Source organism: Podarcis pityusensis (genome assembly GCF_964106645.2).
Source record: "Podarcis pityusensis genome assembly, chromosome: 6".
Lineage (NCBI taxonomy): Eukaryota > Metazoa > Chordata > Lepidosauria > Squamata > Lacertidae > Podarcis > Podarcis pityusensis.
Window position 1 is genome coordinate 95,623,095 of NC_138030.1, and position 26,411 is coordinate 95,649,505.

The 26,411-nt window shown below is 43.4% G+C and overlaps 3 protein-coding genes across 7 annotated transcripts in view; 1 reads left to right on the top strand and 2 right to left on the bottom strand.

Moving 5' to 3' along the window:
- On the top strand, positions 1-25,345 carry ANKRD45 (ankyrin repeat domain 45). Of its 5 annotated transcripts, none has more exons than XM_081012321.1 (7): positions 1-184; positions 1,567-1,885; positions 2,572-2,739; positions 15,366-15,460; positions 15,969-16,107; positions 24,014-24,055; positions 24,850-25,345. In XM_081012321.1, exons 1-7 carry the CDS (start codon positions 125-127, stop codon positions 24,858-24,860), a joined length of 834 nt encoding a protein of 277 aa, XP_080868447.1. In that variant the 5' UTR covers positions 1-124; the 3' UTR covers positions 24,861-25,345. The 5 variants fall into 5 exon arrangements, with proteins under 5 accessions (XP_080868447.1, XP_080868448.1, XP_080868451.1 ...); XM_081012322.1 differs by having other exon boundaries at positions 24,853-25,345; XM_081012325.1 differs by lacking the exon at positions 1-184 and adding an exon at positions 458-811.
- TEX50 (testis expressed 50) lies at positions 9,851-11,490 on the bottom strand. The gene is made up of 2 exons (XM_081012350.1): positions 10,978-11,490; positions 9,851-10,232 (listed from the first exon to the last, which is right to left on the bottom strand). The coding sequence occupies exons 1-2, from the start codon at positions 11,311-11,313 to the stop codon at positions 9,966-9,968; spliced, it is 603 nt and encodes a 200-aa protein (XP_080868476.1). The 5' UTR covers positions 11,314-11,490; the 3' UTR covers positions 9,851-9,965.
- Positions 19,997-26,411, bottom strand: part of PRDX6 (peroxiredoxin 6) — a 10,861-nt gene continuing 4,446 nt past the window's right edge. Inside the window, exons 3-5 of the mRNA XM_081012346.1 lie at positions 23,359-23,505; positions 22,309-22,455; positions 19,997-20,754 (exon numbers count right to left, since the gene is read on the bottom strand). Of these exons, the coding sequence (XP_080868472.1) occupies positions 20,623-20,754; positions 22,309-22,455; positions 23,359-23,505 (426 nt within the window). The 3' untranslated portion in view covers positions 19,997-20,622. The remainder of the gene's footprint in view (positions 20,755-22,308; positions 22,456-23,358; positions 23,506-26,411) is intronic.

Sequence of the window (26,411 nt, forward strand, 5' to 3'; positions counted from 1 at the left end):
CCCCCCGGCCCTAAACCCGGGTGCACCGCCGGCCGGAAGCCGCCCGGTCCTGTTAGGGGTCCGTTCGGGAACGGCGAGCTGCCGCGCGGAAGTTCCGGCCTCTGGGAGTTCCCGCGCCGTTGCCATGGCGACGGCATCCGCTCCTGCGCTGCGGCGCGAAGGAAGCGCGGAGGCGAAGGAGGAGGTCAGAAGAAGCGGGCGAGGAGGGGGAGGGATGAGCTGGGGGGGGGGGAAGTGCGTAAAAAAAACCATGGGGTTTTAGTCAACTAACTTTTACTCAGAGTAGACCTATCAAAATTAATAAACCTATGTCGTTAATTGTTAATGGCTCTATTCTGAGTAAAAGAATGCTTAAAACATTCTTGTTCAGGCCTGCCTACCCACATGCTTAGAAAGTTGGGGTGATTTTAATCTATTTAAAACATACAAAAGTTAAAATACTCAAAAGTACGGTTGTGACTCTTTCCTCAAAATTATTGTTTTTCACAATCAAGCGGGGTATAAATTTTTTGAAATAAAAAAAAAAGTTGCTTGAATACAAACCCTGTGGTTTTGTTATCAGGCAGGCAGGATAATCTGAGTGTCCAGAAAGTTATTTGGTGGTTATATTTTATTTTATTTTTGTTTATTTATTTAGCATCAGCCACATACCCATTGGCATATTTACAAAGAACAAACAAAGGGACAGGCCTCTCCCTCAAAAGGGACCCATTGTCAAGATACGGGCACAAGGCATGGATAAAATGGGAGAAGACTTCATTTCAGTTAGACTTCCTCACAGTGGGGAACATGTCAAAGGCTTCATGGAGAGGCTGGCACTTGTCAATCTTAGCAGAACGCAGGAGTAGCCTTTTCCAGTGTTAGCTTGGTGCTCCCAAATGTTTTGTACCCCAAATCCCAGCATTCCAGGTGATTCCAGGTCACACAGCTGAGGCTGATCAGGGAATACAAAGAACATTTGTGGAATACAAAGAACATTAGGTGTTCATATTGGATAAGTTCCACCCAATTGTTTATGAACAACAGGAGATAATATTTTGATATCTTCCCTTTTTATCTGACTTCTTCAAACACATGTTGTTATGCCAGTAGTGTAATCAAATATTCGTGGGTCACATTTGAGAAAGTTATGTTGGAACTTTGTAATCCTATGTGCACTAACTGAACTCAGTGGGACTTTCTTCTGGATGAACATGCACAGATTCACACTGTGAGTGTAGTAATTCTGGTGATACAAGGTTTTTCAGAAGTAGTTTTTCTGCATTCTTTCTTACTCCCAGGAGTCACAGGAAAACCTAGTAGTGGACATGAAAGATGGGAAGCATATTTTCAGCCACAAATCTGGATGGAAAATGTATGACTAGAATGAGGAAAGGTAAAAATGTGATCCTGGGTGGGTGAGCTGATAGCTGTTAGGATGGATTTCTTTCTTATTATCTTTCTTCCAACATCCCCTAGTCAAAAAGAAAGGATACTTAGAGACCTAACAACCTTTTGATTTGTCCTTGACCAAATAGTATGAATTTCCTGCAGACAAAAAGTAGGTTCCATTTTGTTCCTTTTCAGGCTTATTCCAGGAAAATGGAATCAACAGAGGAGATAGTGGACTCAGCAAACAAAAGTGAGCATGAAAACTTGGGGCCTCAAGAGGAACCAGCAACTTTCAATCCTCTCCTGAGAGCTTGTCTAACTGGTGACACAGAGGGAGTACAACAGATTTTTGAGGACCTGGAAGATCCTGATCATGAAAAAGCCAATCGGCTTTTAATGGAAAAGGATATTGTGGGCAGAGGCCTGCTGTATGCAACCTGTATGGCTGGGCAGAGCGACGTTATCCGGACACTGGCAAGATATGGGGTTGATCTGAAGGATAAGACGGCCCGAGGTACATAACTGACCAGTTATGCAAAAAATGTACTCCACAATTTTTTTACTAGTTTGCCTGCTCATACTTTTTTCTCTGTAGTTGGGGGAAAAAGCCCTCTCTACCTGGTTGTCTGAGGGTGATCCTTCCTCTCTGCAGAACACCATGCAAGCAGTTCATAACAAGTCTGTTTTTCCTTAAAATGCCCTAAAAGGCATTATCAGAACATAACAGTTTTCACCTGGAATACATTGGACAGATGTACCTATATTTATTATTTACAAAATTTGCACCATCTGTTTAGCAGGCAAAAGTTGGGTTTTCTTTTAAAATCTATAATATTATTGACAGGACAATGGGAAACATTTTTTAAGAGATCACTAAGAGCAGACTACAATTTAAAAAAGGATGTATAACATACATTGTATCTTGAGCACAAAATCCCTTTTGTACCAGAACCTTAAGTAGACACTAGTTGCTTGTCTGTTTGTAAATGAATGCTGATAACTTGCTTTTAAAAATAATAATAAATGAATGGTTTGAATCTTAAGACTGAGATGTTAAAGGTACATTCTGGTTAAAATATAGGTTTCCAAGTAGCTGGATATGTTTGGTTGTTTTGTGAATAAAGAGAGAGAGAGAGAGAGAATGTTATAAATGGGTATTCTATATACAACTACACATTCTAATTTGGCTCACTCTCTCAGGTTATACACTCCTCCACTGTGCTGCAGCCTGGGGCCAACTAGAGACTTTGAAAACTCTTATAGAACTGGAAGCTGACATTTATGCAACTACCTCCCGGGGTGAAAAGGCTAGAGATATTGCCTGCCGATATGAGCAGACAGAATGTGTTGCATTCTTGGATTGGGCAGGTAAGAGTGGTAACACCTAAGCTTCTTTGAGATGTGGATCTGATCTTACTCATGATAAGACCATAATTCTAGACAGGTGTAAATGAATATGATTTGAACTGCATGAAGATCCTTTGGACTGATTCAGTGCTGGATTTTGGTCAGAGAAACGTAGCTTTGCCTCTCATCTCGGTCACCAAGATTGGGTGGCATCCTGATTTCCAGGCCGTAGATCTCCATCCATACAACAGTGCTCTCAGTCTTGTACTGGAAGCCTTCTTTTCAACTACCCTGTCTGGTTTGGTGCCCAACTGCCACCTAGTGAGCCTAGAAAGGCAGGTCTTAACAATGCATTCTGGTATGCTTCTTCTCACTACAGGCTCATCACCTATTATTTGAAGAATAGCATAAAAGACACTTAAACAAATAAAATTTGCTGTCAAATATCAGCCAGTTGTAACCAAAGAAAACAGTGTCATTCTTGCACACAGTCTCATAGTGGTTTACAGTAATCCCTCATCGTATGTAGGGGTTTGGTTCCAAAAATTGCACATATAAGCAAAAATTGTGTATAATCAAATACTTGGAACTGCTCCGCAGCTAATGAGTGAAGGGGAGAGAAAGAGCATCCCCAGTATCACCAGAGCCAGTCAGCTGAGTGCACCTTGCCAGTGGTGGACAGCATTGTTATGGCGGCCCCTGCATTGCGGTGACCAGTGCAACCAAACCAGTCACACTACCTTAAAATTGCCTCAGGCCTTGCCCAGCAAGCAACTTTAGAAGGCTAGTGGTGCTTGTGCAAGATCTTACAGGAACTCAGATTGTCCCGCAAGATCTTGCAGGAGTATCCCAGAACCTTCCAGAGCCAGCATGCTGCACAGGCCTTGCCCAGCAAGCAAGGTGAAGAACTTAAAAGCTCTTTATGTGTTGGGCAGCCCTAATTGGACCCAGCATGAAAAGAGCTTTTAAGCTCTCTGCCTTGACTTGTACAATTTCAGCCATCCCACCTTCAAGCCATGTTTGCTTGAAATCATGCAAGTCAAATGCACTTGAACTGAAGGATTATCATGGCCTCGTGACCAGCCTTGAATGTACCATGATCAGCAGGCGCTTCTGAAAACGAGTGCCAACACAGTGCAAGTTACTGTGTCCAACTTTTTAACTGACCTCTGTTCCTATGCCTTTAATAGCAGCTTCATCTGCAGATATTAGTACATGATAATGCTTAACTGTATGCTGTGAAACACTTTAATTGCTGATTTTCATAGAAAAAGAAAAGTCAGAAGATGAGACACTAAACTGATTTTTTCTCTAGGATGCTAGGTATCCTAAAAGCAAGAAAGCTGTGTATAAGAAGCTCCATGGTCTTTATCAGGGCATAGCTAGTCTGGTGCTGGTATGCATGGGAGAGGTTTTATGGTGCAGCAGCATTTAAGCACATTACACCATATATCTGATGTTGTTGTAACAAGCACCCATTTCCAAGACACAGTCCTATGCCAAAATGTTGGCAGCCTAGACAGCCTTAGGTCTTTGTTGGTTAAAAGTGTGGGTGACTCAAACCTATCTTTGCAGAATTGCCTGAGGTGTTTCTGTGTCTTTCTGAGAGTACTGTGGCATTTGTATTGTTTCGGAGGCACATGGGTGGCAATGTCTTGCTGTTGCCATCCTTCCATTGGCTCCCACCACGCCTGGTTGCAGAGGGGGAAGTGTCCTGCAGCAGTGCTGTAATGGACACTAGCAGTGGTGTGCGATGTAATTTTTTGTAGGGGAACAGTTAGGGCCAGAGGCACCAGCTTGCAAGGGCAGTTGGGGAGAGGGGGCTGGTGTCATGTCCGTGAGCATCGTGCCTCCTTCCCTAAGCTGGGCAGAAGCTTCCTGGGCTTGGGAAGGAGGCACCAGGCCTCTGACAGGATGTGGAGCTCTGCTGCCTCCTTCCTAAAGCTAGGCAGACTTTGGGAAGGTGGCAGGAGGGCTCTTGGACCCGTAGGAGCATTGCGCCTCTCTTCCTAAGCCAAGCAGAAGCTTCCTGGGCTTTGGGAAGCAGGCACTAGGGAAACATTTAGGGGATTAGCCTAGTCTCCGTAGTCCAGGGGTCTGCAACCCACGGCTCCGGAGCCGCATGTGGCTCTTTTACACCTTTGCCGCGGCTCCAGGGCGGATACTAGTGAGGGGAGGAGGCGCATTGTGCGCCCTGACACTCCCCACTGTGGCGGGCGCTGTACTGGCTGTGACGTCGCATGGGGGCAGTGCGTGCGTTAGTCACGCACCGTCCCGACGTCACCTTCCCGCCCGCTACATTGTAAGGGGCATGTACGCTGGTCACAGCATTGAAAGGGGGCATGTACGATGGTCACTGTTTTGAAGGGGAGTGAAGAACACATACACAAAAAAAGGTAACTTGTTAATTTAACGTTTATTTCTATGAGGAGGAGTAATTCTGAGGGGTCAAACAAAGAAATAATAAAAAAAGTGACAAAAAAGTTATTTTTATAATGATGAGTTTTGCGGCTCCCAGTTTTTTTTTCTTCGGAAACGGATCCAAGTGGCTCTTTTTGTCTTAAAGGTTGCAGACCCCTGCCCTAGTCCAATGACTGCACACCACTGGACACGAGTGGCGTGCCTATTAGTAGTGCAACAGTCTGAGCTTTTTCAATGCATTTAATTTCTTATTTTTATGTTATTCTGTGCTGGGGTTCATTAGAAGGGAGGGGGCTCCACCTCTTCCCCTTCCCTGTAATTTCTATGAGTATATTTGCATAGTGCAGGTCAGATGGCTATCTCTGATATATGTATGAAAACTAGCCACCTGAGCTGCACTTGATAGGTCCACCTCAGATGCCAAAATGTCTTGGATCCAAAATGGCACCTCCTACCCCACCAGGGAAGATCTGCATGAGACCTACAGGTATAGGGCAGTATACAAATTTAATGAAGGAGGAGGAGAAGAAGAAACAAGGGTGAAGAAAGATAAACATCAATATTTATTATGGTTTTCGAATGGTTCCGGGAGTCGAATGGACTCCTGGAACGCACTCTGTTCGAGAACCAAGGTATGACTGTATGTGTATTTTAAAATGTGAACAGTCACATAATACTTTTTAAAAATATTATTGATTTTAAATATAGATTTTACATTTTAATACAAAACAAATATCCCCCTACCCTTCCTCCTACTCAGTTCCTGCCAATGTTTGACTCGAATGTTAAAACAATTTACTTTGCTTAAAACTATCTGTAATACCAACCTAGTTCCTTAAGAAAAACTTTCTTTATTTGGAATCAGACAGCGGGGTGGGTGCCTGAATGTTTGTATAAACCCAAGGATCATGTTCTCCTGGCTGGACATTCAGAGTACTATACAGGCCAGTGCATAGTTTACAATGGAACCTAAGTGGGAGTCCTAGTGATTCAGACCAAAGGCCTGCCTAGTCCAATGGTGGCTATCCATTATAGAATGGGCATACCTAGACATTGGTGAAGTGGCACCCACCAAGGCTGCAATCCCAGTGGGGAGTGAAAATCGTGCCACAGGTGAGTGTTCACACAGGCAGAAAGGGCCTGTGAATCTACATTTTCTCCTTCCAGCTTTAGCTGTGCCCAACTTGGCCAGCGGCTGGAGCCATAGCCAAGGCTTCCCTATGGATCATCGCTCTCACCAGCTCCCTGCCTCAGGCAGCAGGAGGAGCAGGCATTTGTCTTCAGCATGGCCGTCTTTGCAGTAATAGTGGCCCCCAACACATTACAGTAGCACCGGCATGAGGGGAGGAGGAAGAGGCGAAAGAAGGAAACCTGAGGAACTTGCCCTGCTGAAGTGAAAGGGTGATGGAGCCATGAGGGAGGTGGGAAAGCTGGGCTGCTCTTTGCCCCTAGTAGAGATGGACAGACCAATAATAATACTTTATTATTTGTGCCCCAGCCATTCTGGGCTGCTTCCAGTGTATATAAAAACATAATAAAACCTTAAACCTTAAAAAGCTTCCCTATACAGGGCTGTCTTTAGGTGTTTTCTAAAGGTTATAGTGTTACTCATCTCCTTGACATCTGATGGGAGGATTTTCCACAGGGCAGGCACCACTACTGAGAAGCTCCTCTGGCCGGATCACTTCTCGCAGTGAGGGACCTGCCAGAAGCCTGCTTGCAACACCTGTGAAAATGGAACCTCTTCCCCCTCCAACCAGAAGTGTGCTCTCCCCCCCCCCCCCGCGTGTGCAGTGGCCGGCTTTGGCTTAAAGCAGTGCCCTTTGCAATGCCAATATTTGGTGCCCTTCCACCTCTTGCCTTCTGCTGCTCGTCATTGTTGCAGCGTCTGCTATGTGCCCTCTCAGCTCAGCACCCAGTGCAGGCAAACTGGCTGTGCTTCCCTAAATCTGCCTCTGCTGTGTGTGTGTTTAAAAGTAAAGTGGAAAGATAAGAGACTCAGTCATCTGTGGATGCCCCCCCCCAATAATTTAGGAAGCATAGGGAACTGCCTTAAAGCTGGTTTGGTCATCCCTCCATCTAGTTCATTGTCACCTACACCGACTGGCAGCAGCTCTCGGGTTTGAAGGCAGGGGTCTCTCCCACCCCTACCAGGAGATGCCATTGGGGATTAAACCTGGGGCCTTCTACTTGCAACACAGCTGTATTAGCACTGAGCTACAGCCCTCCAACTTGTGGGGCAGACTTTGGTATAGGTAGAGTTGAGCCCCTAACAGTGTGACCCTAGGCCAGGAACTCTGTTTCGCTCACCCCATAGTCAATTTGTTTGTTGGCTTCCACAGTTTCTCCAGCTTTGCAGGCACCGATACAGCTCCTTGCAAAGGGCACAAGGGAGCCTAGGTATACCTCTGAGAACGGGAGAAAGGAAAGGTCAAGAACTTGCCCCATTGTACTGGTGAGGATTCCATGTTTAGTTCTTAGCTGAGTCAGGATGATGTTCTACATGGTGTTTGTGGGATACATTTGATTGCATTTACTGTATTTGATTTGGTTTGGTTTGTGTTCTGCGTTGCGTTGGCTTCCCAGGAAGAGTTTGTGTGGATTGGGATGGCATATACACACTGCAACGATGAGTACTCTTCTATATCATTTCTGTAGGGAGTGTGCATGGCAGCCTCAGTGACTAAAGGGAAGAGATGTTCCTCAACAAGGGCTGCAAAAAGTGTTATTGCTGACTGACCATGCAATGGGTGGCAGGCACAGCTGCTCCAAGGAAAGGGAACGCAGTGGATGTAGCCTACCTTGATTTCAGCAAGGCATTTGACAAGGTGCCCCATGATATTCTTGTAAAGAAGCTGGTAAAATGCGGTCTTGACTATGCTACTACTCAGTGGATTTGTAACTGGCTGACTGACCGAACCCAAAGGGTGCTCATCAATGGTTCCTCTTCATCCTGGAGAAGAGTGACTAGTGGGGTGCCACAGGGTTCTGTCTTTGGCCCGGTCTTATTCAACATCTTTATCAACGACTTGGATGATGGACTCAAGGGCATCCTGATCAAATTTGCAGATGACACCAAATTGGGAGGGGTGGCTAACACCCCAGAGGACAGGATTGGAAGAGACCACAAGGGCCATCGAGTCCAACCCCCTGCCAAGCAGGAAACACCATCAGAGCACTCCTGACATATGGTTGTCAAGCCTCTGCTTAAAGACCTCCAAAGAAGGAGACTCCACCACACTCCTTGGCAGCAAATTCCACTGTCGAACAGCTCTTCAAAACGACCTTGACAGATTAGAGAACTGGGCCAAAACAAACAAGATGAATTTTAACAGGGAGAAATGTAAAGTATTGCACTTGGGCAAAAAAAATGAGAGGCACAAATACAAGATGGGTGATACCTGGCTTGAGAGCAGTACATGTGAAAAGGATCTAGGAGTCTTGGTTGACCACAAACTTGATATGAGCCAACAGTGTGACGCGGCAGCTAAAAAAGCCAATGCAATTCTGGGCTGCATCAATAGGAGTATAGCATCTAGATCAAGGGAAGTAATAGTGCCACTGTATTCTGCTCTGGTCAGACCTCACCTGGAGTACTGTGTCCAGTTCTGGGCACCACAGTTCAAGAAGGACACTGGCAAACTGGAACGTGTCCAGAGGAGGGCAACCAAAATGGTCAAAGGCCTGGAAACGATGCCTTATGAGGAACGGCTAAGGGAGCTGGGCATGTTTAGCCTGGAGAAGAGGAGGTTAAGGGGTGATATGATAGCCATGTTCAAATATATAAAAGGATGTCACATAAAGGAGGGAGAAAAGTTGTTTTCTGCTGCTCCAGAGAAGCGGACACGGAGCAATGGATCCAAACTACAAGAAAGAAGATTCCACCTAAACATTAGGAAGAACTTCCTGACAGTAAGAGCTGTTCGACAGTGGAATTTGCTGCCAAGGAGTGTGGTGGAGTCTCCTTCTTTGGAGGTCTTTAAGCAGAGGCTTGACAACCATATGTCAGGAGTGCTCTGATGGTGTTTCCTGCTTGGCAGGGGGTTGGACTCAATGGCCCTTGTGGTCTCTTCCAACTCTATGATTCTATGGAGGGACGTTGAAGAGGAAACCAAATATATCAGACCAGGTTTTGCTTGGTTGCTGAGGGATCTTTTCATGCCCTGATGTCTTACACTGTTCTGTCAGGTGAGTTCAAGCTCACGTAAACTTGAGCCTCTGCCATTGCATCTCTTGTACACCCTCTACTTTCCTTGGAGTCACCTGCCTGTTTGCCTGCTTTTTAGGTTTCATGCATTATGACCCTTTTTGCCCATCATTCCAGAGCAGAGGCTATATCAGGATAGCAATGGAAGGGAAATCCTTTTTGTTTGCTGCTGCCATAGAAATGCTACTTTAGTGGTAAGGCTAGCTATGAAATATATTGAGGTGGGCTGGTATTTAATTGCTAACATAGTATTTTTTTTACCAGTGAAAAAGGAATCTTCTGACAGACAAATGTAGCATTGTTTATCCTAATTGTGCAAAACTGAAGTTGCTTAATACAGCAGGGCTATATGGAAGAATCACAGCATATCAGATACAGGCTTTAATTTTTGGCTAGATTTTTTTAAAAAATAAATGTTTAATAGCCTTTCATTTGGGCCTCTTTCACCTCAATCATCCACAAGATTCTTCATTAAATTCTTCTCAAAAAGGTTGATCAAGCATGTTGAGATTTTTGTCATTTATTGTGCTACCCTGTTGACTTAAGAGTATGATTGGAAAGATTGTGAAAGGAAGAGCTGAACATAGCAGGGAAGAACCTGATTTTTAGGTTTCATGCATTATGTGTCTCCACTGGAGCTGTGGTTGTGGGGACAAATTGGGAAGAAGTGTTCGTCTTCATCAAATTCATCTGCTTTGCTCTTCTTGCTTAATTTGCGATATTTGACTTCTTTCTTGTAACGGTGAGCAACATGCTTCATGTATTTCATCATCTTGGAGGTGTTGGCCACCAGCCTGTAGAGCATTTTGTCCATGTTGTGGGTGTATTCATCATTCACTTTGGTAGCAACTGGAAATGCAGGTGCTTGGACAATTGTCCTACAGGGCTGAGAAAAATGGAAAAACAGGGAGTAATACTTTGCATCAAAAGCAATTTACAAGTTAAATAGTGTTGCCATCTCTTTCACTGACTCTGCTATTATGCCTTTTAAGAGGAATTTGATGTCTGAAATCCCTGTACTCCTGGTCTTAGATTGCTGTCCTGGATTTGACCCTGTGGCATAAAAAACATCTGCTACTCCTTTCCTTTGGCTTTATGGTAGTATGCTCATTGGTCTTTTATCTGCTGTTCTGTGAAAGCTGAACTTATTAGATGGCAAGATCACTTGATTCTTTAACATATAGGTAGGTATAAGTATAAGTTAGGCACATATTTAGCGAGTTCACTGTAGTTAGAGTCCCAGGTGGTTCAGTTGTTCATAATTTAGTTTTTTGTGTACAAAGCACACATTGGGCATATCTACACACCAGACTATACATGGTTTTGTCGTTGCAAAGAATTAGTGAAATCACAGTTCTGTGAGTGCTAAGGATCTCTAACAGAATTGTCAGTTCAAACTGCAACTCCCAGGATGCTGTGGAGGAAATTGATGTTAAATAAAACCAGTACATTTATAGTGTGGCTGTGCTCACCTTAGAAAGTGTTACTTAGAAAGTACTTCTCACTGGGATCAGCATTAAGACTCATGGTTTGTTTTTTTACATATATTTTTCTATTAAATTTGAATCTGAGTTAAAGGTCAGAAATTAAAGCTAGGGAGCCAGACAATGTGCTAGTTGAGAATATCTTACCGTTGTGGGTTTCGCCAGTGTCAATTTCAGTTTCAGTTTGATGAACAGGTAGTGCACAACTAAACCACTCACTATGAGGAATGCTACTTTACAACCAGCATACACAACTTCTAGAGACTCTTTGGATAGTCCCAAGCCAGTAAAACAATGGCATACTTGACACATCGAATCACGAAAACAGTTAGATTGCTGTTTAGTCGCCAGTAGTTCCAGATCCTGTGGAGTCATTTCCCAAGCAACTCTTGTCCAAGCTGGTCGTTCACAAAACCCAATAACATCTTGAAACAATAAGACTGTCCAAAGGAGAGAAACCTGACAAGGACCTTGAGAAAACATTCTGTGAAATTTTCAGCAAGAAATGTCTTCTGCTAATTGATGTTCCCTGTGTAGGAATAGTAGCAAATAACTGTTTAAGTTCATATTCATTGTCTAAAAAAAATCTAAATAAATCAAATAAATCTTTCCATCATGACCAAGCTCTCAGCCTGAGCACTGGAGAGATTTGAATGCAGGCAATATAATCAACCCATCAGCTGGGGAAGGGTTCTGTGATGTCATAAAGGGGGATCCTGATCTTTATATATGAAAGCTTCTATGATGTCATTATGATTGCAAGATTTTTCTCAGTAGCACTTTTCTCAGTGCAAAGTATGGAGAGTTTATAAAACTGGGAATTTTCAAAAGCTTACTTTATATTTGTCAGATAATTCAGGGGGACATGGGTGGCGCTGTGGTCTAAACCACTGAGCCTCTTGGGCTTGCTGATTGGAAGGTTGGCAGTTTGAATGTGTGTGATGGGGTGAGCTCCCACTGCTCTGTCCCAGCTTCTGCCAACCTAGAAGTTCGAAAGTAGATAAATAGGTATTGCTGTGGCAGGAAGGGAAATGGCGTTTCCATGCACTCTGGCACTCATCATGGTGTTCTGTTGAACCACATGACCCAGAAAGCTGTCTGTGGACAAACAGCAGCTCCCTCGGCCTGAAAAGCAAGATGAGCGCCACACCCCATAGTCACCTTTGACAGGACTTAACCATCCAGGGGTCCTTTACCTTTTACCTTTACATAATATAATAGTACAGTTGACTTATGAATTCTGGAGGATGTATGCAATTGCAAGGTGAAGGGATACTACATAGTCATTTGGATGAGTCTTATTACTCCTGAATGAGATCCAACATAGCAAGGTAGCGTCTCCTTCCTTTCCTCCCTTCACCTTGGCAATCTCTGCACACCCTGAAAATCTGTTCCACAGGGCTGGGGAACACTCTAGAGCAGTGGTGGCGAACCTATGGCACGCGTGCCAGAGGGGGCACTCAGAGCCCTCTCTGTGAGCAAGCGTGTCGTCCCCCAAGCAGGGCCGTAGCTAGGAGGTAAAACGGGCACTCCAGCACTGCAGGAGACTTCTGGCCGCTTCCAGTATGGTCCCAGCACTGCTAGGGCACCATCTTCACCCTCGGGGCTGCACGGGGGGGTGGGGGGAGGGCTTGTGCCAGGAAACTGCCACTCCGTCCAAAGCCTGCACCACCGCTACTCAAGTCACCGATCAAGCCCATCTGCCATCGCAACCAAACCTGACGGCTGCCTCTGAGCTGGCTCCGCCTCCCCACCATCAAGCTCGGTTGCGCTCAACCTGCCTTCCTGCTCTGCTCTCGGGTGCATTTAGAGCTGTGGTAACCCTGGCAAGCGGCTGAGCAGGTGTTGACTTTTGATGCGCCAGGGCCTCCCGCCAGTCTGTTGTTCCTAGTCAGAAGTAAGCCGCCTTGAGTTCAGCAGGGTTAGACAAATTATCAGCATGCGTACAACAGCAAAAATCACATTAATTGTTCAAAAGCATGCGAAATGCAAACCTTTACCTTTCAAAAAAAAAGTTGTTTGTATCATTGAAATTCTGTTATTATGTTTTTCATTTAAGACAAAAGATGTTAATGTATGAGTTGTTTTTTCTAAAGTAAAACCTCAGTATTCGGGTTAAATTGCCGAGTTGGCACTTTGCGATAAATAAGTGGGTTTTGGGTTGCAGTTTGGGCACCTCAGTCTCTAAAAGGTTCGCCATCACTGCTCTAGAGCAAATTATAGGGGCATTTGAGGGGCTGTAGGGGGAAGAAGAGAAACTAGAAGTCCCGTTGTACAAGCTGATTTTTGTTACACAACATATTAGAAGTCAGTCAATGCAGTAACATAGAAGCATTTAAAAATAGTATTAGACAAGGCATCTCATACTTCTGATAACAAAAAAGCTTGGCCTAGAATGAAAATTTATTAAAAGTTGTTCGTTTTTTCTGCACGGTTATAGACTTATCTCAGTTTTGTTAAGTGTTAAATAATTAGTGTACTGGATTTTGAAGCAAAATGAGATTGTTTTAGTAATCAATATTACAGAAAATTGACTTTATTTAAATTCTACTCTTATCAGTGTCTTTAAAAATTCAAGATTATGCAAATATAAACTAAGACTCCACAGTGAATGGTAGAGAGACCCTGGCTGAATTCAGCTGTAAACCAAGACACAAATGACCCTTGTGCCCCCCATGTACTTTGCTCATCACAAGTGAGAATGGTTTCTGAGGAAGTTGGAATATGAAGCTGAATTCAAAGCATGGCTTCATATCTTGGTTTGGTTCAAAGCAATTAACCAAAGTTTCCCAGTTCAGACTTAACAGGAAATTATCATTAACAGAGCATTTCCTTGTTTGTTCACTGGAGCACATGGACAGAGGAGTGAAGCATACTGGGGGACTTGCATGCGGGGGCCAAGACTCTTTCACATCATGGCTTATTGAGCTAATTATGATCATCTGAAAGTGGCCGCGCTGTGTGTGTTTCAGTGCTCTGTACATCCTGGGGGTACTTATAGGAAGAGAGTTGAAGGGTGTCCAGGAATCATAATCTAAGGCCTCCTTTGCCTAGCTTCTCTTTGGTGTGTCTTGTCTTGGAAGTTCATTTCCATAGGAAGCCAGAGGTTACAAAGTATGTATTTATACTGTATAGGAGAGATACAATAACATCACAACTCACAAAAGGGAATTCAGTTCCCATTTCAGATTGAACTGAAGACCTAGTTGGGGTGGGGAACCTCGGGGCCACGCGCCTAATGCCGTCCTCCAGGTCTGTCTGTCTGGCTGGCTGGCTCTTGGAACGCTCTCCAGACCACACCCCCTCCCTTGCCAACAGCCCTACTCTAGGCAGGTAAAAGGCATTATCACCTCCACCAATAGCCCTAATCCACCACTTGCCCCTTGAGTGCATTGAACTGTGATAATGCATTTTACCTGCCTGGATGGAGAGATAAGTATGTGGAAACCTCTAGATTTGAAATGACTTGAATGTAGCCTGTTTTATAAAGGCAAAAGTCACATATGTTGCTTCACCCCAGTTTTGCTTCTGGCCATGTCTCATTGGTATGCAGCTCACAGAAGGTTGTCTCTGAGGGCATGTGGCCCTCCCAGTGGAAAAGGTCACCCACCCCAACTCAGAGGTAAGTCCATAGGAGAAAGGAAGAATAGCTGTCCTGTAGTAGAAGGGATGCAGGTGGCACTGTGATCTAAACCACAGAGCCTAGGGCTTGCCGATCAGAAGGTCGGCGGTTGGAATCCCTGCGATGGGGTGAGCTCCCGTTGCTCGGTCCCTGCTCCTGCGCACCTAGCAGTTTGAAAGCATGTCAAAAGTGCAAGTAGATAATAGGTGCCGCTCTGGCGGGAAGGTAAATGGTGTTTCCGTGCGCTGCTCTGGTTCGCCAGAAGTGGCTTAGTCGTGCTGGCCATATGACCTGGAAGCTGTACGCCAGCTCCCTCGGCCAATAAAGCGAGATGAGCACCGCAACCCCAGAGTCCTTCACAACTGGACCTAACGGTCAGAGGTCCCTTTACCTTTACCTTTAGTGCATCATTATCACCTGCCACGAAAAGACTAGATTGGTTCTCAGAACGTGATTGGAGTAGATGAGGGAGCCATAGAAGATAGCCAGGTTATACTTTTGATTCTAGCAGTTGGGAGATTATAAAAAGGGACTGTTTTGGGCATGAAAACCATGAAACAAATATATGTTTATCTTGAATGCTGTTGTGTCCTCAAATTTTCGGTTACTAAAGGGAATGTGCTAAACTTTAACACTATGTAATATTTATTATTTATTCATTCATTTGTTCATTCATTCATTCATATTTATATACTGCTTGATTGTAGAAAACCTCAGCGTCTCACATTATATGAGCACTATGGTAAGAGACTGGCAATTGATAACCTATAACTTTATAAAAATGTCTGGATTTAGATGCTGACTGGTTCTTAGTTAATGGCCATTGTTACCTTTGACTATAGATTTAGTACAGAAATACGAACACTTACCTAGGGCTTTTAATCTCTCTGTCTCTCTCTCTCTTTTTTTTTAGAAGCCAAGCAGAATTTACGGAACTTGATCCTCCAAATCCAGACAACAATCACTGATCCTGAGAAAGTTCAGGGAAGGCTTAATAAAGAAGATAAGGTATAGTGGAGAATGCACAATATTTAAATACAACAATTATGGATCATAAATATGCATTTTTGTGTGCTGTCCACCATGTTTTGAGATGTTCCAGTAGCAGTGATACCCAGGTTTTGGTTTTCATTGTTGGAGAGAGCATTGGAGACCTAGAGTGTTTTTGTAATATTTCCTTACTTACAACTTTGCAAGTAAAGCAGAGGCAAGCAACATGTACAGTGGTACTTCGGGTTACAGATGCTTCAGGTTACAGACTCCGCTAACCCAGAAATAGTACCTTGGGTTAAGAACTTTGCTTCAGGATGAGAACAGAAATCGTGCTGCGGTGGCAGCAGGAGGCCCCATTAGCTAAAGTGGTACCTCAGGTTAAGAACTGACCTCTGGAACGAAATAAGTTCTTAACCTGAGGTACCACTGAACTACTACTGGGCAGCAGATGCCAGTGCCTGATTAGCTACAATTGGTTGGTTAGTTTCCCATATGACACACTCACTTTCCCCCCTCTGTGCAGAATATTTCTCTGAAGGCCTGTCAAGCCAAGTCAGATTGGCTTGAAAACACAAAAGAGGCTACTATGCAAGATTTTGTGGAGCAGAAACAGTTGCTGGAGGACATTATGCTTCCCATCTTCACAAAGTTGGCTACGCCCCGTGAGTACCAGAGCCCCCCTACTAAATGGAAATATTTTTCTTTGTATTTTTATTTCGGAGAATCTTTCTTATGAAGATGTGCCGATGTACTACTGGGTATCTGCCTTGGAAACCCTGCACATTCCACACGATGTGGAATTAGGTTGTGTCTCCCCATTAGTGAAAACTGTAATACAAATGGGAGTTTTGGCCATCTGCAAGGTATCTGATTTGCAAGGTATCTGATTTGGCCACAATGACACTAACATTTGTTATATCCCATTTGGATTATTGCAATATGACCTATAATTACGAAAGGGCCTTCTCAGTGATTGCTCCTATACTTTGGAACTTCCTCCCTAGAGAAGCTAGACTGGCTCCCTCCATGTTGTTCTTCTGCCAGCTGGTAAATACCTTCTTGTTCCAGCAGGCTTTTGGAAACTGCTTTTAATGAAAGGGCTGATGTTGTGCTGTTTCTATTGTTAAGTATGTGTATGCTTTGAACAGATTTTATATAGGTATATTGTTTTAATTTTATAATACAATTGTAGAGTTGCTAGGGATCCCAAGGGTCATCTAGTCCAACCCCCTGCAATGTAGGAATCTCAACTAAAGTATCCATGACAGATGGCTATCCAATATCTGCTTTAAAATCTCTTGAGGGAGACCATTCCACTGTTGAACAGCTCTTATTGTCAGAAAGTTTTTATTGATGTTTAGTTGGAATCTCCTTTCTTGTAAGCTGAAGCCATTGGTTTGAGTCCTAACCTCCAGAGCAGGAGACAAGCAGCTTGCTGCATCTTTAATGTTACAGTCCTTGAGATATTTGAAGATGGCTATCATCTCTTCTTAGTCTTCACTTTTCCAGGCTAAACATACCCAGCTCCTTCAACCGTTCCTCTACGGCTTGGTTTCCAAGTCCCTTGATCATCTTGGTTGCCCTCCTCTATACATGTTCCAGCTTGTCAACATCCTTTTCTAGATTGTGGTGCCCAGAATTGGACACAGTATTCCATGTGTGGTCTGACCAAGGCAGAACAGAGTGGTACTATTGTTTCTCCTGATCTGGACACTAGACTTCTGTTGATGCAGCCTAGAATAGCATTGGCTTTTTTTGTTTCTGCATCACACTGTTGGCTCGTGTTAAGCTTGTGGTCTACCAGGACCACAATGTCTAATTGTTTTTTAATTATTGTAGCATAGTTCATATTGGTAAATGCACACATTCACCACCTGTCAGAAGTATGCTCTTTAATCTACTATGGAAAACACTGTACAGTTATAAGGAGGACCTTAAGGTCCATAAATACTAACACCCTAGAGGTCCCAGGCCCTAAGGAAGACAGATTAGCCTCAACTAGAGCCAGGGCCTTTTCAACACTGGCTCTGGCCTGGTGGAACGCTCTGTCTCATGAGACCAGGGCCCTGCAGGATCTGATTTCTTTCCACAGGACCTGTAAGACAGAGTTGTTCCACCTGGCCTTTGGCTTGGAATCAACCTGATCCCCTCCGCCTCTTTCCTTTCTCTTTCTGTGATGGAACTCCTATTTGGGGACTTCCCTGGCTTTTTTCTGGCCCACGTAGGACCAGTCTGGATAGCTGGCCTTGGTGATGACTTGACGTTTTCATCCCCCCCAAAGTTTTTGATTTGAGTTCCTACTGAAATGAGGCTGCATTTGATGTTTTAATGTTGCATTTTAATCTTGTTTTTAAGTTGTATTTCAATCAATTGTTTTTATACCTGCTGTCAGCCGCCCTGAGCCCAGTCTTGGCTTATTATGATGATGATGTGATAAGCATAATAAAATTATGCAGCTAAGCAATGTGAGCCCTGCCTTTTGGAATCTGCCTGCAACTTTTCTTCTTTGCAAGCCTGTAGGATCACTTTATTAGAATTAATGCCTTTCTACAAAATACTTCCTAGTCTCATAAAGTTTTGTTGGTTCTCTTCTCCTCTTCCACATTCAACTTTTTCTGATGAGAACCAGCAAAGGCCTGAGCTAGGGAATACTTAAAAGGCTTGGCCCCAGGAGCACATTGTTCCTGCTCATACAACTAATCTTCTTATGCAGCCCTTTTCAAATTGTAAAAAGTCATTAAATGCTCCAGTGCACTTTTTAAAATCCAATAGCTGAAGTGTTTAAAGCAGAGGTAGGCATGAGATAAGCCTTTCCCTTTCTGCAGCAGGTTGTTTGACCACTGTATTACATTCCATTGCTGTTTGCAATATTTAAGCAGTAGATGCTCTTAGGAGTTGAAAGCACTCTGCTGGTAACCAGCAGCATAGGGTAGAAAAGTCAGAGTGACTAAAAGCAAGACCAAATAATGCATTCAAGATGAAGTTTACAAAATGCAGGTGCTCTAACAATTCATTTTTTCAAAAAGCCATAGCGCGAACCAAGGGAAAATGAAGAAGGGGAAAAGTTTAAACAACACTCTTCCAGCAGTGCTGCTCTGATCAAAGATCAGGAAATCTTATAATAGATGCGTCATATCACAGCTATTTAGGCCCTAATAGGAAATACAGGCACTGCTAATACTAAATATGGCGCTTGAACCCCCAGGGGTTCATTAAATTTACAGTACCAAAACAGGTATGGAAAGTGGTCTTGGTGATGCTGCTAGCTCCAAAAGTGTTGCAAGGCAACGTGTACTCAAAATTTGCTGCAAAATTTAAGATGTTGTTTTCCAATGGTTTTCTACCAGGGTGTCATGGCACCCTGGGGTGCCTTGAATGATGGTCAGGCGTATTGTGGACAACACTGGCCTCTGTTCCTCTTTCTTTCCATCCCTCCCTCCCTCCCCCGAGACCCTCTCACCTCTGCCTTCCAAAGGCTTGTGTGGCTGTTTGTTGCAGCAGCCCTGGCTACCAGCTCCCCAGGTGAATGGTGCCTCTGGGGCTTGGCCAGGGGGTGCTGGTTGCCAGGAGCTGAGTAAGCAAGCAAGTGGGTGAGGGAGGCCGGCCAGCCAGCCAGCCAGACCACCAGCCTTTGCTGTTGGAAATGGGCAGACAAGTGAGAGGTAGGGTAGGCAGGCACCATGATGGCCTTTCTTGTGCTTGCTGTGTGCATTTCCTGCCTGGCAGCTGAGAGCTCAGTGCCAAAGGGGAGCCTTTCTGCCATGCAGGACTGGTGGTGCCTGCTGCTGCCACCCAAGGTGAGTAAAGTGCCGGCCTCATATTCACCTTTGGCTCTTCTCCATTGGGCCGCTAAGGCTGGGGGCATCCTCTTCTCAGGCCCCTGTGGGGCAGTGTGAGGAGACAACTCTCTTTGGGGTGGGGAGGGCGGCTCAGAGACTAGGGCAGTGGCAGCGGCTGCCTGGAGGACTCCCAAGGAGAGGAGGCTGAGGGAACACTCCACAAAGGAGGGCATTCAAAAAGGGGCAAGGGGTTGCTGGCTCTGCAGGCAACGGGTGACATAACTGGGCTTCTGAGGCTCAGAGCACTTTTCCCCACAGGGGAGCTGCAGAATGTAGTTGGTCAAGGGAGCCGTGGACTCAAAAAGGTTGAAAACCTCAGTTTCTCATGAACAGATGCCAGCAGAATGAAAAAAACTGGCGGAGTATGACTGTGGTCCATTATGATGAGGGGCATGTTTATCAATATTTTATAGAAACCTCTAGCAACCTAACCTATGGCCCTCCAAATGTTGGACTACAGTTCTCTTTGGCCCGGCTGGCTGGGATTGATGGGAGTCCAGGAACATAGTGGAGGGCCAGTTTTGCCACCCCTGCTCTACAGTCATGTTTCCATTCTAGCATTGTTATTCTAGTTATGCCTAAACAGATTATTTGAGGGGGATTCCCAGTTTATATGAGCTGATCTGAATAGAGACCTTGTATACTGCACAATTTGTATTTCAAAAATGCATGATTTTATATATTACAGAATTACTGGATAGCAGACAACACATTTTAATAGCTAGTTTTACTTCCTGAATAAGAAGAACAAAAAACAAAAAAAAAAAGGTTGAAAGTCTTTTTGGTATAGCCATCTATCCAATGTAACCAATACAGACTAGGTGGTTAATACAAGCCTTTCCAGCTTAGGCATTTGATTAGTAGAAGAAATTAATTTGAAATAAAGGCCCAGGAAAACTGCAACAAGCTTCAGCTGTGCAAACAATCTAGTCACAATCATTTCAAGTGAACTGTACTCAAGAACCCTACCTCATTTGACCCCACAGCCTGTACAGTGATTAGCTGAACAGTTTTATTTTGAGATTTTCTGCACATAGCAGCACGAGAGATTGTTTGCCAACTTACTAAAATTTTCAGTGACAAAGAAATAATCTGTTATCCGAAAAGTGTGTTTATACATGGCTAAAGAACAGAAAATTGATTATTCATTTAAAATAAACCCATGACAACTGATCACATGTCTGAACAGAACAACCCCGTGATGACTAGCTGGGATTCAGTCACTCTGCTAAATATTGTGTACTTGGCAAATCTACTTCCACACAAGATAGTTAAAGCAGCTTTTCCTACAGAGCCCCCGTGATCAGCATTCTGGTTTGTTCGATCTCTTCACAGTTGCTATTGAGGCTGAGGGGTGTAACGCAGGTATTTCTTTCCTGATGGAAGTTCTTTGGTGCAAACTCCTCCTGGAAAGAGCTTGTCAGCCTCTTCTTCTGGTACACTTGGAATCACCATGACCTGGTCCCCAGGCTCATGAGGAAAGAAGGAGGGGAGACTTTTAGTAAGAAGTGCCATACTTAAAGAGAGCTGCAGACCCTCTGATCCTCCAGTTCTGTCAGTGAAGACCAGAACCTTCAGTCTGTTGAAGCTTATTGCATTTGTGAAAAACACACCGATCCTCTTACATAGAAGCTTTCACTGAAGTTGGAGTATATATTCAGTTTCCCACATGGATATTCCCCAATGCATATGTAAGATGCAAACAGACAAACCCTACATACCATAGTGGCCCGAATATAAGACGCACCCACAAATAAGCATGACCTTTAAAATTCAAGGCTTATTTGCGGGTGCGGCCCACCTCCTGGCTCTGCCACCCAGAATGGGGGGGGGGGGAGGCGTGCGCCAGTTCCGACTGTGCTGCATGCCCACCTCCTGACACTACTGCCCCCAACACTGCCTCCCCAAACCGGCTTGGGAGTTGCAGGTGGGTGGCGCGCTGCTGTCCCACACCCCAGATTTCCTGGGCAGCTGTTTCAGCAGCAATATCATAAGGTTGTGAATATAAGCCGCACTTTAACTTTTCTGGATTGGGATTTGGGGGAAAAGTGTGGCTTATATTCGGGCCAATATGGTACTACATATAAATGCCTGCTGTATAAGATTGCACAAATGCAGGAGCCAGTTTCAGTCAAGCAATGGAAATCTCTCACACACATCATCAGTTCAAGGCAAAGTTGGTCTTTTAAAAGGATGTTATTTAAGTATCTGTGTGCCCTAAGGGAAGGCAAAAGACCATACACCAATGGCCAGAGACAGTTTCATCGTTCTTTCATTTTTGTACTGCATTATATACTGTCTTTCTGTGAAGCCAATAAAGGCAGTGTACAATCTAAACTATGTGAACCACCTTTAATGCCATGGTAGAAAGGAAGTATATAAATGTAGTGAATAAACCAAGCTGCATTCCTAGGCACGCTTACCTAGTAAACCTGCATAAGATTGCACTGTAAATAATGTTCAATACCACACTTTCATAATGTACAATAAAATCTATATAGTCCCAGAACCCACAGTTGGAAATTGGTCAATTTAGTTATCAAACTGTTCATTTGAACAGCTTATGCTGACACTGTAAATCAGGAACTGTAATTTACAGCCACAGGGATAGTGGAATATGGATCAAGAGCCAGAAGGGGAAACAGAGCAGCAGGGTTCAAAAGTCCCACTATCTGGTCCCTAAAGACAATGCCTTGGTGACTCAGTTGAAGCTTTCAGAGGCATATCTGCTGATCTTTTCAGAAACCAAAAGGAGTAAGTGGCCCTCCTTCAGCAAATTATTTAGGTCAATAATAATGGTATCACTGGGACTCCCGGGGTAAGTTGCTCTAGCTAACTGAATAAAAGTAACAACATATTCACGCTTACTGCGCTGTTTCCTAGTTAGTTTATCCTAATTGAACTGGATGCAACTTCCCCTTCCCAGAAGACAGAAGCTGAATTTAGACTCACATATGTAGCAGGGTACTGCTATCTGACAGTGTGAGGAAACTTCAGAATTTAATGTTAACAAAGTATAGTTACCTTCCAATCAACTGGGGTAGCAACCTTCTTAGCAGCTGTTAGCTGTAGGGAATCAACCACTCTTAGAATCTCATCAAAGTTTCTGCCAGTGGTTGCTGGGTAGAGGATAGAGAGTTTGAGCTTCTTGTCCGGGCCAAAGACGAATACCTATAAAAGCAAAGCCACAGAATGAGAACCTGAAAATCATGCCAGATGAGCTATTCTTTTACAACTCATCCCTCACATTCACTCCTTTTCAAAAATATTTTTGAACTATAGTTGTCTGTAGTAGAAAGGTCTACTTTACAGGAAGTGTTCTCATCTGACTTCTGGCATACAATGATCTGACTGTAATATTTCTGCCCTGAATTTGTAGTCCTAAACAGGCAAAAGTGATAAAATTTATTTTCTGGTAAAACTGGGAAGATTTCAAAAGAATTTTGAATATCTCTGAAGGTTAGCAGCTTCTCCCCACAAGGTAACTGATCTAAAAGACAGGAATAATACTACCCTAGAATCACCCATCTTTTTTGGTAACTTTGGAATTTAGAGAAAGTACTTTGGTGAGTGTGAGTCACAAAATGACTGTCAATTCTAAAAAAACAGAAAATAGTGTGGCTATGACCCCACCAACATTTTTTTCCAGATGGGAACATTGGGGATTCAATCATTCTCCAGTCTTCCAAATCCAATCAGTTTTGCTGTCCCAAAATAGGCTATCCCTGGTGTCCAGCTGTTGGTGTGAGAAAGTGTGAATCAATGAGAATGAATATGAGTGTGTATGTGCATGGGCATGTGTTTGAATAACAGCCCAAGGCACTGCCACATCAACTGGCTTCTGGCCCCCAAGGAGAGAGGGCTGTTGCACTCAGGTCTCGCTTCCAGCCTTCCTGCAGGCTCTGGTTGGCCACTGCGAGAACAGGATCCTGGACTAGATGGGTCACTAGCCTGATCCTAAGCACCCACCCATCATCACACGTGGCCCTTGGAGGCTAAAAGTTTGTTCATCCCATAAAACAAAGAATGAAAAGCTAATTGCAGCCTGCAGTGTTAGAGGCCCTCAATACTTACCACACGGGCAGTCAGAGGAATACCATCCTTGTCTCTCTCATCTGGGTCTAGCATGCCCAGCTGGACTGCAAGCTCCCGTTTTGAGTCAGCAATTATGGGAAAGGGGAGCTGCTCTTTGGCCTCGTCTCCATTGTAGGCATTGATGTCCTACAGGGGAGAAAATTGTTAGTGTTGTGTCACTGGTACAAAAGAACATAGGAAAGACGACAAGTGGTATTCACATGACTCGTATTCCTGGTATACAGCGGTATCTTTAAAAAGCAATCCAGGAAGAGGGGTTCAAGGCTTCTTGCCAACAAACTAGTCTTCTGTGTTTAAACAGCATTTTCTTTACAGAGAAATCCACATTCAAACCTATGCACATCTGTTTGGTTCCATTCAGTTTAATTGCACTTTTTACCAGGTTTTAAGCCTGTATAGGATTGAAGCCTCAGTCAAGTGAAGCTGTCCCTGAAATCTGAAGTGGTCTTCAGCCCAAGCCCAGGCTTACCATCTCAGTGAGAACTAGGCCTTACATGTAAGTTCCATGGAATTATATGACACGTTCAGCCTAACCCTACGCATGGTAACTTAGAAATTAGGTATGTCACTCAAGCAAAGCACACGTTGTCCGCCTGTTTGAGGACAGGGCTAAAATATTTCATTGTTGATGCAGGTGTGCAAGACTCCGTCAACAAAAAAATGGGGACTCCTTTAGGTAAGTGACACTGTAAACTACAACTAGAGTCACAGATAATCATGATTACCAATCTCATTCAGCCCAACAGTAAGTACTTGACAGCAAGTTGCTAATGATCAATCTGTTTGTAAGAAGTATTCTTGAGGGCTTTGGCGATAGCAGCATGTTTACCACTACAGAAACTGTAGTGGTGCAGAAACTGTTAAAACTTTTTTTTCAGATATTATACAAGTAAGATTCTATAAGCCTCCTCTCAAGTGAGAGTGCAGGCTGACTCACAGGCTGCATGGGAGAAAGGCAACAAGCTGAGAGCAGTTGCACTAAGGAACTAGCACTAAGGAACTAGCCACAAAGCATGTCACACATAAAGAGTGGAGGGAACTGGCAGAGAAGGCAGTAGCAAAGTTATGACAAAGAAATTATTGGCAAAGATATGACAAAGAAGTGACTAAGCAGTTTAAACATCATCATCAACAGGAGGCCTAAAAGTGTAACATACTATATATTATTTAGAATAATCTAATACTGCTTTCCCCCATTTGCCTGAACCTTATGCATAAAGCTTAAGGTGGAAGATTTAAGATACACACCAAAAGAAGAACCTTTGATTTGAGTAACTCCTTTGAGGTGTCCTGCAAGTTCCCAGGACACATTAGTGATCTGCAAGTGAACTTAGGTGATATGTTCTAGACTAGAGAATCTTACAGTCAATCTAGAGTCAGTCTTGAAGTCAAAGGCTTCATTTCCAAGTGTTAACTTTTCTTTGAAACTTAATTCTACGCAAAACTAATATATATGCATTTTTTCCTCAGCAGAACATTAAAAAGTTTTTCAGTCAACACAGATGGCATCTTGATGTTCAACTGAAGTCTCAACACAAATGCTACTATTCACCTAGCTACAATGTCTTCTGAAGACAGGCAACCTTTGTTCATAAAATGTGACATAACTTTTATTTTTCTCCTTATATCCTATTATCCAACCACCAGATGTCCATACTCTCTAGAGAAACACTTTCTTTTTGTTTTAATAGGACCAACTAGTCACAAATAAGCTTTCAAATACTTCCTCACTACTTTGGCTTTTAAGTTGAACCTAATAAAGGAGTCATGATACTGCTACGACTTCTTTTTAACAGACCAGAATTAGTTTTCACCTTTGACAACTAGTGAAATGGCACACTTCCATTTTAAATATAACTGCCATGTATTGGGAGCAATATTCAATTTGTTATTACTGCCCTGGATCCAAAACAAAATAGAACAGTTCCATATATTTCTAATAAAATATATTCTCAAGTTTATACAATCTTATTTTGCATTTGCTTTATATGTACTTCATTAAGTAGAGAAAGTGTCAAGCAGAGCATGGAAAGGAGAACATATTTGCATAACAAAGAGTTCTGTCCTGAAATAACTCTCTCCACCACATAATATGGCTTCACAACAGCCTTTCCCTTGTGCTCTCAGACAACTGACTGGTTTGACAGGGTGGCAATACCAGCTAGTTGGCACCGCATTTTAAAAGAGCATATTGCACAACTTGGCAAGGGACACTTCCTGGTATATTTGTGGCTAGACTTTAATCATTTTACACATCCCAAACTGAGGCAGATAGATCCTTCTAAGTAAAAGGGCAGTTAATTCCTCAAAGTCAATTTAAGCTGAAAGTTTTCTTTTAACAAGAAGCAATATGCAAAAAAAAATCAAAACAAACCCATTGTTAATTGTTTTCAATTCCCCATTAAAGTCCAAATATAGTATAGAGACTGGTTTCGAACAGAAGAGCAACAATTTATACTATAGAATAGTATTCATAGATTACTAAACAATAAAAAATTCATTCACCCTACTCATGAAAATGTAATGCAAATTATTTCAGTTACATGCTCAAACAGGGACATTAGCTGCAGACTTCCAACACATCCACTACTTACTTCATAGCCCCCTGCTCCTAATCATGGCGCCCAGTTTTGGAACACGGTGCAGATTTAATCTGAGGTTCTGTGTCCACTTTAGAGCCTAGATGCCAGTGTTCTGCCTTGTGGAGCTCTAGCATGCATCAGCATCACTAAGAAGACTAATCTTAATCCATTTTATAAAGATCAGGGTTCAGGGACTGCAAGTTATCAATGTAAAGGGATCAACTTGGTGCTAGTCTTGAGTTTTATGAAGCTACTGTCTATCTGATAGTTCTTGTTTCGGAACCATATTATACAAGGAACATCACTATTATTGTCACAGAATAGCCCACGTGTCAGATCAGCAAAGTTATTAGTATAGCAGCATATAACAGCTTTAGTGTTGGATATACTTTTGATACAATATTGCCTCTACATTTAGCAATACACTCTGGCACATCTGCCAGGATTTTG

Bases quoted from the DNA above. Each gene is read 5' to 3' on its own strand.
- TEX50 (XM_081012350.1), bottom strand. From the start codon at position 11,313: ATGTTTTCTCAAGGTCCTTGTCAGGTTTCTCTCCTTTGGACAGTCTTA. The intron at 10,233-10,977 runs GTAAGATATTCT...CATTTTTCTCAG, and splicing joins CACTGGCGAAACCCACAACG to CCCTGTAGGACAATTGTCCA.
- ANKRD45 (XM_081012321.1), top strand. From the start codon at position 125: ATGGCGACGGCATCCGCTCCTGCGCTGCGGCGCGAAGGAAGCGCGGAG. The intron at 185-1,566 runs GTCAGAAGAAGC...GTTCCTTTTCAG, and splicing joins GCGCGGAGGCGAAGGAGGAG to GCTTATTCCAGGAAAATGGA. The intron at 16,108-24,013 runs GTGAGTACCAGA...TTGTTGATGCAG, and splicing joins CACAAAGTTGGCTACGCCCC to GTGTGCAAGACTCCGTCAAC.